Here is a 16,777-nt window from a genome sequence, read left to right on the forward strand (position 1 = left end):
TGAACGGAGCAAAGTACAGAGAGATTCTTGATGAAAAGCTGCTACAGAGAGCTCAGGACCTCAGACTGGGTCAAAGGTTCACCTTCCAACAGGACAACAAGCCTAAGCACACAGCCAAGACAGTGCAGGAGTGGCATCGGGACAAGTCTTTGAATGTCTTTGAGTGGCCCAGACAGAGCTTGGACATGAACCTAATCGAACATCTCTGGAGAGACCTGAAAATAGCTGTGCAGCAATGCTCCCCATCCAACCTGACAGAGCTTGAGAGGATATGTAGAGAAGAATGGGAGAAACTACCCAAATACAGGTGTGCCAAGCTTGTAGTGTCATACCCAAGAAGACTCAAGCCTGTAATCACTGCCAAAGGTGCTTCAACAAGTACTGAGTAAATGATCTGAATACTTATGTAAATTTGATATATCCATTTTTTGGTTTTCATAAATTAGCAAAAAACTATAAAAACCTGTTTTTGCTATGTCATTATGGGGTATTGTGTGTAGATTGATGAGGGGGGGAAACTATTTAATCAATTTTAGAATAAGGCTGTAATATAACAAGATGTGTAAAAAGTCAAGGGGTCTGAATACTATCCGAATGCACGGTATATCATTAATTTATACTTTACAAAATGGATGTAGCAACTAAGGATTCTAGCTTAAAACATGCTCAAAAATGTGAGTTTTTGAACCTCAACATTCAGTAGTTGTACGCAGACCACCTCTCTCTGAATACACATGCCTTTTTATAGATCCCACCACTGTACTGTTTTGGCTAGGAATGTGGAAGTCTCAGGGCCGGGAAAAGAAGAATATAGTCTTTCACTTGTGAAATGTGGGGAGAATATGTGCATTGCTGAGGCATTGAGTGGATTGGATTACTTCTGGGAGCAGAGAGAGACCCATTGTCTTTCCTGTTGTCAAGACTGAATGTGTGCGCGGCTGTTGAGCTGCTGAGCGCAAACAAGCCCGTTCTCATTGACATCTGCTTGGGTCATTTTCTGCACCTGAATGAAAAAATGCAAATATCAACATTTGCTCTAGCTTGTACTGCTCTGAGATTTCATGCCAACGACCATTAGTCAACTTGTGATTCTACGTCCTGGCCAGGCCATTGTTGTGTCAAAAACAGGCTGTGCTGACTATGACACCATATGGCTCTTGTATGCTTCCGATAAGCTATCTGTTCCCTTACCTTATCAATAGCATTTAATATGCTTCCTATTTGAGTCGCCATCTGTAGGACAGTGTGTGTGTGTGTGAGTTATTGTAGGTGAGCGCATGTGTCTGTATGTGTATTTGTGCACATACGTGATTTCTTCTTGACTTGAAATTCCTGGCCTTGAATTGCACTTCAAGGTTTACTAAGCGAACAAATACGTTCATAGTTTTGTAAACAATTTCACATAGACAAGGCAACAGTAGGTATGAATGAACCACACATGGGCATTACCACATCATTTACAATCAGCAAGCTGGTTTTTCCCTCTGTGGTCATGGGTCATTGTGAACATGTAAACTGTAGTGGGATTACAGCCCAAAGCAAACAGGCACGTCCTGTCGTTTTAATATTCCACTAAGTCATAATTTCCTATTAAAATCCATCTGCGGTCAAAACGAATTAAGAGTTATCATAGGAAAAAAGAATGCTATGGAAACTGTTGGATGTTTGAGTGCATTGCTTTTGTGCTTGGGCTGGTGCCACATATCAAGTTTTCCTTCACAATGTTATTTTATGTATTTATTTAGGAGTGTAGGTTGGCATGGAAGACATTTATTTTCTTCAGAAAAATCTATTATTTTTCAATCCTCTTACATTTGTTGCATTCTTTAAGAAATGGAAACAGCTGTTAGGAAAAAAGGCCTAAACTGATCAAAAGCACAATTACGCATACCCAACAAATATTTTCTATTTCCTGTATGATAACAGACTGAGAAATGCCTTGTGGGAATCAGAATGGCACAAAGCATTCCTTTATCTAATCAAGGGAAGAATTGATGAAATGAAAGGATGCTGCTTTTGTTATAGCTACACAAAACAAGAGGAGTAGGGCGAGTAAAAGAGATGTGATCTGTCATTTAATCTGGACACAGGGTCGTTAATTGTGTAATTACATGGAGACATTTAGCAGGGGAGGGACTCATCGTCACATCATTGTGTCTGTGATCGGATAGCATGCTTCACTAAAACACACTACCGTACTGCTGGGTTCCAGTCACTCTGTACCCCGAGGTAAACTCTGTTGTAGAAAGAGAATTTTGCAGTATGGTCTGCTGCTCAACAGTTTCAGTAAGGCCTCAGAGACGCCGGTGTAGAGTGCCACCGAAAAGGGAAAGCTGGCTCAAAGCCACTGACGTCATCTAAGTAAATCTGCTTCAGGACTGCAGTCATAAAATGACTGCCAGCTAGAGTGCACTTTGGCCTTGTCAACTGCCTTTGCAAGTGTAATTCACTTTTTCTACATATGTATAATTATAGCAAACAGCTTTTGTATAATTTTGTTTGTCCCGCTTTGTCTTTTGGTATATTGACCTTTACCTCATCATATGTTAATTTTCAAAAGGTCCAAAGCAATTTCTCTCTAGATAAGTCAAAGAGTCAAAGAAACCTTAAAAAGCTGTAGAGCACTATGCTGCCATACTGTTGCAGGAAATCTGGGGGAAATAAGAAGGAAAGAGAAGAATAAAATGTAAGAGCTTTCCTCATCTTTAGAAGTCATACAGTAAAGAAACCACTGTTTCAGCACTTTACAATTATAGCCTCATAAGTCATACCATATGTCAGCCTCAGTCAGCTTCTCAGGAAAGTCGTCTTCATCGCGTCTTATTAAACTGTAATGATTTGGAAGTTATTGGGAAATTGTTATAAGTACCTTCCCCACTTTCACACTCTCCGAACTCTTTGTTTTTGGATGGGAAAAAGTCATTTAAACGAGCTACCACATTACCAGACACACATGAGAAGCAATATCTAATCCATGAATCATTAGATGAGTCAGTTCCTGAAACCACTATAAACCTTCAAGTTGTTGGCCACAGCTGAAAGCAGGAAATCCAGGCTTCAATAACTTCCTTTCCCAGTGCAGGCTATGCTAGTGGTTTAGTGCCCACTAGCAATAGGAAGATGTACGCCCGTAGAACAAAGGCCCTCAGTCACTTCATTTACTGAAACTGTTTATAATTTGTGGTCTGTATTCAAATGTGGGCTGTCCAGGCTCTCTGGCACCGTATTCCCCAGTCCTCTCCTGTAATAAATCCCTACAGGGCCTTTCATTAATGGCTGCTGTATTGTTATCATGGCCGACAGAGATCAGGCAGGCTCGCTCTGCCCTGAAGCTGCCCTGGATTCAGCCGAGGCACAGATAGACTTTGGGTGAGCTCCCAACATTAGTATGCACTCTGTGCCCAGTGAATGAGTTTGAACTCTAGCCCGAAGCACAGCATTCGTAGGTTTCTTTACGGCTTAGATCAATGTGTATGTAAATACTACTGTAAGCATGTTTGGCTGGGAAACATTGGCCTAATATGATTACATCTCATAAACAGTTTTAATTGCTCCGTCTGAGGGCCATACAGTACATATTGCTTTGGTCCATTTTTGCGTTGTTGCTGTATGTGGCTATGGACTACAGCATGTTGAGACATTCCTTGCATTTATTAAAAATGTTGTCTCAAAATGTTCTGACAAAGTTGTGTGTTTTGGTATCGTTTTGCCCTGACAAATAAATGATATTACAAGGTAAGCACTTCAATAGAGTTCCCCTCCTTACATTTTGAGCTTCAAATAGGGAAATGATCATTGTCAATGTAAAACTTTCTTTCAATAACTGTTCAATGGTTTTTTGTTTGTGTACACTGCTTGCTTAATTGAAATAGCTCAATGAAATGAATTAAAGCTTTGTGCTGAAGTTGGGTGAAAAATTCAGTTGAGTAAATCAGAGTTTGAGAAAACCTTGAGTGAGGTTTGAGCTTTTGTTTGACACTGGCAGATTTATATGCTATTTGTTTCGTACAGTGACTCAATATGTACTTAACCAAGCCAGGTCAACAAGGAATTCTCTCCATCAAATTACCTTGGAGCTTCATGGGGGATGATGTGTCTCATCTGGCCAAGCCTTCCTTTAAGTACCAATAAACTGGACAGCATCCGCCACACAATGAACAGCAAACAATAGTTTCTAGAAAATTCCATTTTACCTTTCTACCGGTAGCACCTTGGGCTGGTTTATGGCAGATGGAGGCCCAAACAGACGTCCTTCCTGAGATGGAGGGCTCTGTGATGGTGAGTGTGGTGTGGAGGAGCTGGATGCAGATGGTGGTCTTCATCGCTGATTTGTTTTTTTCATGCCAATCCACAGTGTCCTGACTGAGCCCGCGCCCAGCTTGAAGCCCCCAGACTGCTCTGCTCTCATAACTGTCAGGGGATCCTTTATCTGCCGGACGTTTATTTACAGCTTTAATTTCCTGCGCTTTATGTGCTCCCCCTTCTCTCCTCACTAGTGTGACGCGACCACAAGCAGACGTTGGAATGCCCTGCATATTTTTGACGAACAGAAGTGTATTGCGTCGAATGCATTGATTTCCAACATTGTTGCGGTTGGATGGCATGTTTTTATGTCATGGATTTGTAGTTCAATATTTCTGACATGAAGAATGTATCATGGGCACATTTTTCAGCAGATCATTTGCTAATTTTCCGAATAGACATCTACAGTAAAAGACTGATGGAAATTGGTCCCCTGTACTCCCACTGTATCTGATGTGACCAGGTGTAGAAGATGCTACTTGATTCTGATACGTCGTAAGGCAGGTGGGGACTGGGAGAGCTTCTTTGACAGTGCCTGTAAATCAATCCCATTCTCTACCGAGTAGAGATTGATCCCCGAGCGGGCGGCCTGTTGGTCGGGCGCTGGGCGGCGGGCTCTAGGCCTCACATTTGAGTGGGATATTATCAGACAGATTCACTACACCCAAACCTGCTGGTTTAAAGAGGCATGAAATAAACGCTTGGCCATTGCCAACAACAGAGGGAGCATTAGCGAGCTACTCTACTGAACCTTTTGCTCCCTGCATTGGGAGATTGGTATTGAAAACCGTGTTCATTCATTTATCAGCACTCCATACCCAGCAGATTTATTCATGAAACCTGGAGGAAAATCCAATACTACGTAGATCAATCGGTTTGTCCCTGTGTACGGCTGGACATTCTTGTGTTCCCCTGTACACCTTGTCATTTTCCCCTCCTTAAAGAGGCTACAGCAGAACAGAAATTGTGCCAATTGGACATTTTTGCACAATACTGGTGCACTGGGTTCGTCAGTCAAAACTTGCGCCCATAGTCATAGATGGGTTAAAGCTTTTAATAAGCCTGTTTCAGAAAGAATAGATGTCTTACAGAAGAAACGTCATATTTCGATGTTGCTAGGTGTGCATCTAAGAAATGAAAAGAAATATAAAGCTTTATGAATGTTTGAATTGTATCATTTCATGAATGTTCTATAACTGTATATCTCAAGGTCCATACCGTACTACAGAAAGGGTTTCTGATCGTCATTCTTGATACATGCCATTCCAGTTATAATGAACATGTTTTGATGAAGCAAACTGTAAATGGAATCTCAGTAATGTCCCATCATGGTAATATGCATAATTGGATACTTTTTGTTCCAAACATGAGGGCTTTGGCATACATTCAACATTACTGAAATAATTAGCCGAAGCCCATAGTACGCCTTTAAAACTCACAGCGAACATTGAGTTTTGTAATCACATGGTAATTATAGTTCTCCACAGTGCAGGCTTAACTACTATGGGTCATTATGGGGTGCGCAAAAGCCATTCACAGGATCATTATTGCACCCTCTGAGATAACAGCACAAAAGGACTCCACATGGAAAATTACATTTGAGACCTCTCATCTGCTATTTCATTACCCAGGTCTGTATGATCGGTGAAATGGTTTCTTTTAATTTAAGGAGCTGGATTCCAACTTAGCGTGAACGAGAGTGGTTTATGTAATCTGCCGATAAGTGTCATCTCCCATAATGCCATGTCACAACTATGGCCCAACCCTTGCCAATGCATTCACTTGTTGCCCGCTTTTGTCCTTATCTCGCTAATAAGACCATTTCCATGGTTCCCACCTTGGTGTGATAGGAGTATGCAATTATCTGTTAGGGCCCCAAGTGTTTCTACAGGTGACATTCCTACCTCTCTCTTTGGCCGGGATAATTAGTGTTCAGATTCTCAGACTCTAGGAGACCAGCTCAATAGGAAACCTCACAGTCCCCATGTACCTCTCACATCTCAGGACTATCTGATTGATGCCACATGGTGTTGAAGACCTGGCATCTGGGGACAGGGATGGAGATGGAATCTGGGCACACATAGTTTTGAGCATGAATTCTATGATGCACTCTCTCAATCCATGTTTCAGGAGTAATTTTCACAAAAATGATGTATTTACTAATTCCTAACAACTTTTAGTTCTCTATTTATCACATTTGACTGTCGACAGCATTATTACCTTCAAATCAAATTTGAATGGTCACGTGCGCCGAATACAACAGGTATAGCAGACTTGACATTGAAACGCTTACTTTCGAGCCCATTCCCAACAATGCAGAGTTAAAAAGTACCTTCTAACAGCATCAGTAATGGCTGTTCTTCCTTGTGGGCCTGGTGGCTACTGGAGGTTTTGTGATAAACAAGGTGTAACATGGTGTCCTGGGGATATGTGGAGTCTATGAACACCAGTAACAGGAATACACAAGGAGATGGGTCTGTTCCATGACAGCCTGTGTGATGAAGTGATAATGATTCTCACTGCCACAGAGTCTTCTGCAGGAATACAAGAACCCGGACCCACTCAGCAGAGAGTGAGCAGACACAACAAAATATGCCTTACAAATGTGTGCCACATACATGTGAAAGGTCGGTGGAGATTATGGGGTTATTATGGGGTTATTATGGGGCTATTAAGGGGCTATTTTTTAGGTTAGCTTAATTGAGTAGACATTTTATGATTGTAGTCTGTAGAAATGATTTTGAACTGATCCAATAACCTTATTCATAATCCTTGGCAATAACCTTATTCACAAGAAGCTTGTTTTAAAACATATGGGTTGGAATGTACTCCACATAGTTGTACCGTAAATTAAAATGTCAAACCGAAGCCATGGAGTTTACTAGGGTTACAAAGACAATGGAATCAGAATGTAAAATATTGTATAGAATATTAGGAATGCCTGCTTTTTCCATGACATAAACTGATCAGGTGAAAGCTATGATCCCTTATTGATGTCACTTGTTAAATCCACTTCAGGGTAGATGAAGGGGAGGAGACAGGTTAAATAAGGATTTTTAAGCCTTGAGACATTTGGGACATGGATTGTGTATGTGTGCCATTCAGAGGGTGAAGGGGCAAGACAAAATATGTAAGTTCCCTTGAATGGGGAATGGTAGTAGGTACCAGGCACACCGGTTTGTGTCAAGAACTGCAGTGCTGCTGGGTTTTTCACGCTCAACAGTTTCCCCTGTGTATCAAGAATGGTCCACCACCAGAAGGATATCCAACCAACTTGACACAACTGTGGGAAGCATTGGAGTCAACATGGGCCAGCATCTCTATGGAACGCTTTCGACACCTTTTCGAGTCCACGCCCTGACAACTCAATATTAGGAAGGTGTTCCTAATGTTTTGTATACTCAGTGTAGATGCTTATTATCTGTCCAAAAGTAATCTTGTTGTAGTTGTATTGTCATTGCTAAGGAAAAGCAGGACACAGAAAACATTCAATTATGGGAAGAATGTCTCCCCCCTGAATATTGTACATTTGACAATCTCAAACTTTGTTCCGTAGTGGTTTCCTTTGTTAACGAAATCTCTTTCCTCCATCTTTTCCAATGACCTTGAGAGAGCGTGACACGTAAAATTGGCCCCAAGTGAAATTCTATGATTGTCAACATCTTTTGAATTGTCCGTCCTATATTACTAGTGCAGTGAGCCGAGTCTTTGCATCTTTGAATAGCGCTATCGCCTTTGGAGTTCCAGTAAGCAAGTTTTTGGCAAGCACCCAGATTAGACAGTTCACTTCTCTAGGGACTTAACATATCCATCATGATATAGTTTGTGTCATGTTTTATTACAGAATAGGGTTGAATTTTTTCCCCCTGTATTTTACAAATGTTTACAAAACCCGGTATTTCCTGCCAAAACCGGAAGTGTCATTCGAAAGCATTATAAAGCATGTCTGGATTTGATTGGAGCTTTGATCAGCGTGAAAATTCCAACCTGATGCTACCTGAGCCTGATGAGACATACATTAAAGACATTTAACGAGCCCAAGCGTAGAAAAGCCCAAATGCCGTTATCCAATACATACAGTGTCTTTGGAAAGTATTCAGCCTTATTCTAAAATGGAATAGATGGTGAGAGACAGAATGCGAGAGAATGCTTGCGTGTGCACTGATTTAAAGCAACGCTATTCGAGTGATAGGCTTTTTTAAAACTCTGCAGCTGTAATTTAAAAATATATAATCTTTACAATTAAAAAACAAGCTGACCCCCGAAAGCCAGATGGAGATGGGTAAATTAGACGCCAATTCGGTCTTTATATTACTGTAGCATAGACTATTCTGCAGCAAATGTAGGCCTACCTGTCACAAGAAAAAAAGTTACCATGATGAGATGGTAAGTCTACATGCATTGTGAACTGCGCTCCATACTGAGATGGACTGTCTGTCCCCACCCTCAGCGTTGATTCATCATGCAGAGGCCGTAGAGAAGCCAGATTTAGGCATCACATTTAATTTAACAGTTGCACTTCACACCATTGTCATGTGTGCTCCCTCTCCGGCCTCTAGGTCACCACGCTGCTAGTTATGGGTCACACCTGTCACCATCGTTACTCGCACCTTCGCGTCTTCAGACTCAACTGGACTCCATCACCTCCCTGATTACCTACCCTATATATATGTCACTCCCTTTGGTTCCTTCCTCAGGTGTCATTGTTTCTGTTTCTGTTTCATGTCTGTGCGTTGTTCGTGTTTCTTGTTTTGTATTATGTTTCGTTTATTGATTAAATCACTCACTCCCTGAACTTGCTTCCTGACTCTCAGCGCACTCGTTACAACCGTGCTGTTCATATAAATCATTTATTATAATTTTACCAGTTTCTCATACTTATTTATCCCGGGAAAAGGGAGTGGTTTTGGGCGGTAAATCCAGGAAAATTTCAGTAACCAGGTTCCCGCCATTCAACCGTATCACTGAACTCTCTGAGGTATAAGTTGTCATTTTCTTTGTTTATGCATGTTGATAAATTGATTTTTGCCCTGATTCGCTCTATCACTCTCTTGCGTTCTAACTTTATTTTTTCTACCATTCTCTCTCTCCCTCCTTCTCTCTCTCTCACTCTCTTTCTCTCCCTGTCTCTCTCTCTCTCTCTCTCCCTCTTTATCTCCCTTGTGTAATAATGGATGAGACACATCAGTGCCTTATCATCCAACCAGAACAGATACCAGAAATCCTGCCATCAAACAACAGCCACGTGGTGTATCCTGCTAAGCTTCCATCATTTTGTTTTACAGATCCAAATCCCCAATCCTTGAAGTGTGTGTGTGTGTGTGTGTGTGTGTGTGTGTGTGTGTGTGTGTGTGTGTGTGTGTGTGTGTGTGTGTGTGTGTGTGTGTGTGTGTGTGTGTGTGTGTGTGTGTGTGTGTGTGTGTGTGTGTGGGGTGCGTGTGTGTAGATGTCTCTGAGTTGTGAAAGAGGCGTGTAGGGGCACATCCTGGCTGCAATGATTGGGGAGACTTTTCAGAGAGGGGTAGAGCCTCAGGAGAACCTGTGAACACACACACAGATACAATAAACACAACCTTTTGGTGAGTGAGGAAAGCTATTGAACTCCACTATGATATTATAGGCACATCAGTACAAAATTATATAAACATAGGCCTGGCTTATGACCGTGCCACTGAGATTTAAAAGCATAGAATTTGCCATCCACAGTGTTAGGCTCTTAGAGAAGGGAAATCCTCATTTCCAATTTTATGTTAGAGTAGACACGATGCAAGAAATCATCCATTGTATGTGAAGAGGGTTACAGGAATATGTGTGAGGAGAAAAGTACACACTTTGGGTACACGCAGTTGTTTCATCATTGATTTGATTTTGGGGAATTAAATTAATCAAATTAATTTAAAGTGGTTGCATTATAGTCATCACATACTTTTCATGTGGGGGTTTTTGTTGATGTCTGTGTTCTTGTCCATTAGTCTTGATGACTGAAACAGTTGGGCTTAGTTGAGTTGGGAATTTGATTAGAGTTTTACAGAAATATTTCCAGACATTAAATGAACTGTAATGACTCACAAAAGCCACAATGCTCTTTAACTGCTGAAGGTTGCAGGTGTTCGTATTGTTTCACCATTTTTGTACTATTACGCAGAAATATATGAATGGAGCCAGATTGAGAAGCTCCCATCTACCATACAGTTCCATTATTACAGCCAAATGCATTTTAATTAAGCATCTTTCTACTTTGTAGACTTGCTGTAGGGCAACTAATGCAATGTTGCTCTACCAGTCTAGCTCCATAATTGTATTGAAAAGTGTGCAGCAAACACCTGGTTATAGTGATACGTTAGTGCACACCAGATGAAATTATCATGCTTGTTGGTGGGCTATTTTGTTTTGAGTGATGTACGTACGATCGTGAGAAAGCGCCTCTCCCTGGGTGGGAATGGGATTTGTCTGTAGCCTATGGTGTCCTTGTTCTGGGTATGTCTGAAATGCTTTCCCCGCTTTGAGAGCGAGGTGTAGCGACAGCAGCCCAGCCACAGTATATTGTTGCATGACTAATCTCTGTCTCCCATCTGCCACTGGGGCCTGGACAAACATCACCACTTCAGCATCATCTGGAGACATATTGCACTAATCACAACACGTGTCTCTCTCCCAGTCCAAACACACAGCCAGCTCAGCATAGCATACCTGTTATGGCTAAAGCACCCAGGCACATTCTCCTCTGTGCGTATTTATACAGAAGGCTGTGTAACATAGACTAAATATTAGAGACACACTTGTTTGATTGCTGTACAAAAGTTCTTAACAGCACAGTAAGTCTGATAGGTTACTATGCTCTTGGCATGGTGTGCATTTGGTTTTGGCTCAGTTCAGCTACATCATGTTGTATTGGTGAATTTCTTTCCCTTGCCTTTCATTACTCAAGTCTATAGGGGACAGCAAGGATTTATGTTCGCCATGTAAGTGTTTTAGGGACGAAAAGTCAAGGTCTTGGGAGTCAGCAAATCCTCCATTCTCTCCTATCAAGAAAGAGAAGTGTTTGATTTTCTGTTTGCAAACATGCCCCTGCGTTTGTTTCTCCATTAAGACAGCTGAGTGACCATAGTTTAGAGGACGTTCATTAGAAGAATATTCAAGGTGTTCTATGATATTTTGTCTTGTGTTTAAAAACATGTTTTATCCGTTAAAAAAAGTGCGAACTTTCAGCAAAGAATGTCTACTGCTATGCTCCACTGATGATCTCACTCTGTTCAAAACGGCAAGAACGACTCACTTGTCAATGTCGAGAGATCAATGAAACAAAGGGTTATCAGTAATTGAAAGATGAAGACATACCCATCAAACTCTGGCTAATTGAGTGAACCTGACCTCATATTTCCTCAGCATGCTCAAGGAGGTGGTCATCCGCTTGGACCCAGAATTCATCTGGTTGTCGAGGTGCTCTCCTGAGAGATGCTCCTTATGCAATAGTGACAGAGGTCAATTATGTAGGGTGATTTATTACTAAGCCAAATGACTGCAGAGTCACTTCAGCCATGCCCAGTGATTAAGCTGTTGTAACTCAATAGATTTATCTGCTGTTCTCTAACACTTGTTCAGGTTAATAGACTACAGCGTGCTAATGACAGTGTTAGGTTAAAGTCATTCATTCAGGGGACATACGGTAGAGTGCTTCTGGCTGTGGTGTCTTGGTGGGAAATAAACTTCTTGACGCCCTTGGCAATGTATTATGCCATTGAATTGACTTTGGAGAATGGTGGCAATAAACGTACCAATAACAAGAGAAATGTGTATTCTATGACACCAGTATGTTATAGAATTATGCAGACATGGATTATATCACAATGTAACTGCCACTAAGTAAATGCATTTGTAAATAGCATTGACTTACTGTAGGTCTGTCAGCTGTACGACGCGGATGCTTCTATTGGCCAAGAGAGGTACTCTTGAGCCCCTTTGCTACCTCAGTCTTTGAAGCTCTTTGTGATTACATGGCATGGAGTGTGTACCGCTGTTTCCCCCCCTCAGAGTAATCCTGCAGCAGATGCGGCTTGCCACCATTCCCAGCAATGGATGGAGGAGAGAGGAAAGGTTTATTTATAGTGGTTATATTAACAAAATTAATTTAGAGTACCACTTAAAATGAATGAATTAGCCTACCAAGTTCTATTATACCATTTCAATGATATGTATTACCCCTCCACCCCCACCCCCCTCGATCTTTATACCCCAGATTCAAATATTTTCTGCTCTATTCTTTTCATAGCAATATGATAGGCCAAGGCTCTCTGTTGCCTTCCCTAGCGGTAAATGCTAGTTGTGGTTGAGAGCTCAGGTTTTTTTTTTGGACAGGGTGGGGTGGTGGATTCAATAATTCATTGCACGCTTCAGTGTAACAGTATTCATTTCCTGGTGTGGCGCGTCAGGGGAAACCACCTGTAGAAGAGCGGGGAAACATCAGACCATTGTGGAATGAACATGGCCATGAACTCACTAAACACCCCTCCAAATATCAGTGTTGTTTCCCTCTTTTGGAGGGAAATCATGAGCTAGCATGGAAACCAGACGTGTCCAGACACTCACGTTAGCTCTCGCTCTCTTTCTCTCTCTCGCTCTCTCTTTTCTCTCTCTCTCTCTCTATATATATTTTTTTCTCTCTCTTTCTGAATGGTGAACCCCTGGAAAGAGTATTCACAGCCATTTAAGAAAAATAAATGCTGTATCACAGAGAAGACTCATTTTTCAGAATCCCTTACGGCATTGGCAATGACAAATGCAAAGGCGTGTTTTTCAAAGGTCCTCTCAAAAATACCACTATTATGACTTGACTGGGTTTGACTTGTTGAAGAAGTAAAGAGAAAATCTTGCTTGAGGTCAGGTATTACAATCATCGTGATTACCGGTGTAGTTTATTATTCAGTCGGGGTGGAGGGAGCAAGGCTGGAGAAAAAGCCCAAGCCATTTAGTGGTCGAAATGGATGTTTTTTTCCCCTCCCTCATCAGTCTGTGAGTAAGTTCTGCAGAGTCAGCAGTCAGTTCACAAAAACAGAATTCAGTAAATGCTCCCTCCACTCTCTGGGAGGTTTTTTTCTTCTCCCAAACAGCTTGCTCCCATCCCCCCCTCTCCCCCCTCACGAACCGACATTCTAGAAGAAACATATGCTGCTAGTCCCACTTCACAACAGCTTGTGCAGCTTGAATAGGATCTTGCCTAGAGAGGAAGCGGTCGTCTGGAAGGGGAGAGGAGGATAGGGAGGGAGAGGGGAAGATAGGGAGGGAGATGGGGAAGTGTGTGTGTGGGGGGGGGGCTAGAGTGAAGGGCTACAAAAACATCCACCAAATGAACTCCCTAGTTGTGATTTTCACTGTTAAAATTCAACTTAGCATGATTGTCTACAGCAATACATAAGAACCTACATTGCTTTCATGAGTTACTTTGTGGACAATAGTTTTGATTGAGGAGAGATGGACACTTTCAGTTTAGGTATTTTTCTGCCTCGAATTTAAATGTGATTTCCTCCTTCGCTTACAGTCTAGCAGTTTGAATGAGTTTTTAATGGGGATCTAATTCAGAGCAGGTTGTTTACACAGCATAAATGCAAAGAAAATTGAGGAATCTCACAGTGGAATTTTCTGTCAAGGGAATTCACAATGTGGAAAACAGACTCTTTCCTTGAACAAAGAGGACAGGGGATATATTTTTCCATTTGAAATTTAAAGTGGTACAGATATGGTTGTGTCCTTTCTTGAGTGGGCTTCTCTATTTCTTTTTGCCTCATAAACATTCTACAGTTGTCCTACATGAATTTCATCCAGATTTAAGAGTCTATTTGACTGTCCTGACAGCTGGTATTAAAAGGCTTCAACTGCTCCTGTGCAAGAGATGCCAGGTGCGCTGAATGTGTTTTAGGGTTATGTTCTCATTAGATATTTTATGTCTGCAGTCTTGTATTTTTTATTTGCCTGATTATCTATTTTGGAAAGTAAAGGAGGGGATTCTACTACAACAAGCTAAAAATGGATCCTGTGATGAAGTCGCTGCACTTGACCTCCATCACATCATTTGTTTTAAATGGGAGATTACATGTATTTTCAATAGTACCATTTAAAATGTCGGACAAAAACTAGCATGAAGGAACGTTTCAGTCCCTTCCATGGCATCTAGTAAAACTGTACCACAGTCATCCTAATCCTAACATCATAGGTAGATAGCCAGGCCAAGAATCCTCTCCTGTTTGGCTCACCACACTATTGACCAGTGGCCATGAGCAGTGTGTTGTCGTCTTGGAGGCAGATGCCTGTGCTGTGGAGAGTAACGGATGGCTTGTGTTTGTTTATTTGGGAATTCCAGATCTCTCCCTACTGTGCTCCAGGCTTCGGCTTGGAGATCCCAAGCACCACCATGGACCCCAGCAGCTGGAGCGGCAGCGAGAGTCCTGCCGAGGACATGGAGAGGATGAGCGACTCGGCAGACAAGCCCCTGGACAATGACGCCGAGGGAGTGTGGAGCCCCGACATCGAGCAGAGCTTTCAGGAGGCGCTGGCCATCTATCCCCCCTGTGGGCGCAGGAAGATCATCCTATCTGACGAGGGAAAGATGTACGGTGAGTACATGGGGTCAGGGATGTGGGTTGGTACATGGGAGGAAGAGCGACGATACCCTCTTTTGTAATTATATATATATATATATATATATATATATACTAGTTTTTTAACGTAGATTTTTTAAGATGGTAGTCATAACATTTCACTTTTAAAACCAATTGCATATCATCATTTCACACTCAAATAATAATCTTGGTATGGGAGCTTGTGCCCAAAGTGACTGAGGAAGATTTTCAGAGAGATTCAGTGTTAATAAAGGGACCGTACAACTGAAACAATAGACTGGGAGTGAAAATGTCAATCAGGAATTCATTTGTGGGACTTGCAGGCTGTTAAGGGCTCCTTGGCGGTAGCCATACATTCATGTCCCTTCTCTGCAGAAGCAGGAGTCTATAAGTAAAGCAGCATTAACTATTAGGCAGGGGCAGATGGTGCTGTGGCTGCCACCAGCTGTGGCTGCCACCAACCCCCCCTCCCCCATTCCTGGCTGGGTGATGTCATGGAAAGAGGGAATATTTTCTTTCTGCAGTGTTGGACTCTCTCACAGCCTGTCAGTGTCAAGTGAAAGCAGAAAGCCCCTCGGGGTGTTAGTTTGCAGCTGTCATGTGACCCCTCCGGCCAAACCAAATGTAAAGTCTAGGAGTTGCAGCGAAGCCCCCTCAGCTGCCGGTACAAAGAGGCTTCAGACCACACGACCAACCAGCTCACCACCTCAGCACCACCTCCTCTCTCCCACAAGCAGAATGGGAGTGCCATTCTGAGCATGACAAATAGGTTTGCCTAGCAAGTTTTAAATGATTAACGCCAAAGACAAGGCTCACTAGTGCAGACTGGACACGCCAGTCTCAATTTTGGTTGGACGCATTCTTCTCTCCGATAAGAGATCAAATGGCCACCATCAGACAAGTTATATGGCTCAGGCACTTCCACCATTTCAAATTCCACAAAACAGCATCTAACATAAAACAGCATGTTTTGTGTCAAATGCAAACCTTGGGAGAATTGATAGGCCTTTGCTGGCTCTGCTAATGCATAAAGAATATGATAATAACCGATTCAAGGTTATTCATTTTCATAAAAATCCATTGTCTTCTGCTTTGTTTGTTTCCAGTGCTGTGTAAAGGGAAGTGCCATGCAGAGTGGTGTCTACAGCTATTCTGTCAGTGGTTGTGTTATTGGTGGTATTGAATGTACCTTGACCTGCCTGGGATCAGGGGGATTGAGCGGAGGTCAAGCATGCTTGATGTGCTGGGTATCCGCTTGCATATAGTGGGGCAAAAAAAGTATATAGTCAGCCACCAATTGTGCAAGTTCTCCCACTTACAAAGATGAGAGAGGCCTGTAATTTTCATCATAGGTACACTTCAACTATGACAGACAAAATGAGAGAAAAAAATCCAGAAAATCACATTGTAGTATTTTTAATGAATATATTTGCAAATTATGGTGGAAAATAAGTATGGTGGCTGACTAAATACTTTTTTGCCCCTCTGTATATACTCACCAGCATAATCCACTGTGTCCCCAGACTGGCCTTTCACTGTGCCCTGAGCCAGAGATGTCAGCCCATCACAGTGAAATATTGACTGAAATATACACTCAGTGGCCAGTTTATTAGGTACGTCGTTCACGGAAATGGTTCGCTCCTACAGACAGAGTCACTTGGCCGTGGCTTGCTATATATAGCAGGCAGACTGGCATCAAGGCATTCAGTTACTGTCCGATTGAACATTAGAATGTGCAAAACAAGTGACTTAAGCGAATTTGCCTTGTCTCAACAGTACAGGCTGATGGTAGTGGTGTACTGGTGTAGGGAATGTTTTCAAGGTCCCTTGATAACAAATCAAATCAAATGTATTTATATAGC

General features: G+C 42.0%; 1 protein-coding gene across 7 annotated transcripts in view; it reads left to right on the forward strand.

Moving 5' to 3' along the window:
* LOC124033782 (transcriptional enhancer factor TEF-1-like) overlaps positions 1–16,777 on the forward strand; it is a 55,595-nt gene that overhangs the window by 4,127 nt on the left and 34,691 nt on the right. For all 7 annotated transcript variants that reach the window (XM_046346070.1, XM_046346071.1, XM_046346069.1 and 4 more), the window contains one exon: positions 14,657–14,909. In XM_046346070.1, coding sequence (XP_046202026.1) covers positions 14,708–14,909 — 202 coding nt within the window. In that variant the 5' untranslated portion in view covers positions 14,657–14,707. The remainder of the gene's footprint in view (positions 1–14,656; positions 14,910–16,777) is intronic.

This window comes from Oncorhynchus gorbuscha, linkage group LG04 (assembly GCF_021184085.1).
Source record: "Oncorhynchus gorbuscha isolate QuinsamMale2020 ecotype Even-year linkage group LG04, OgorEven_v1.0, whole genome shotgun sequence".
In the NCBI taxonomy this organism is placed as follows: domain Eukaryota; kingdom Metazoa; phylum Chordata; class Actinopteri; order Salmoniformes; family Salmonidae; genus Oncorhynchus; species Oncorhynchus gorbuscha.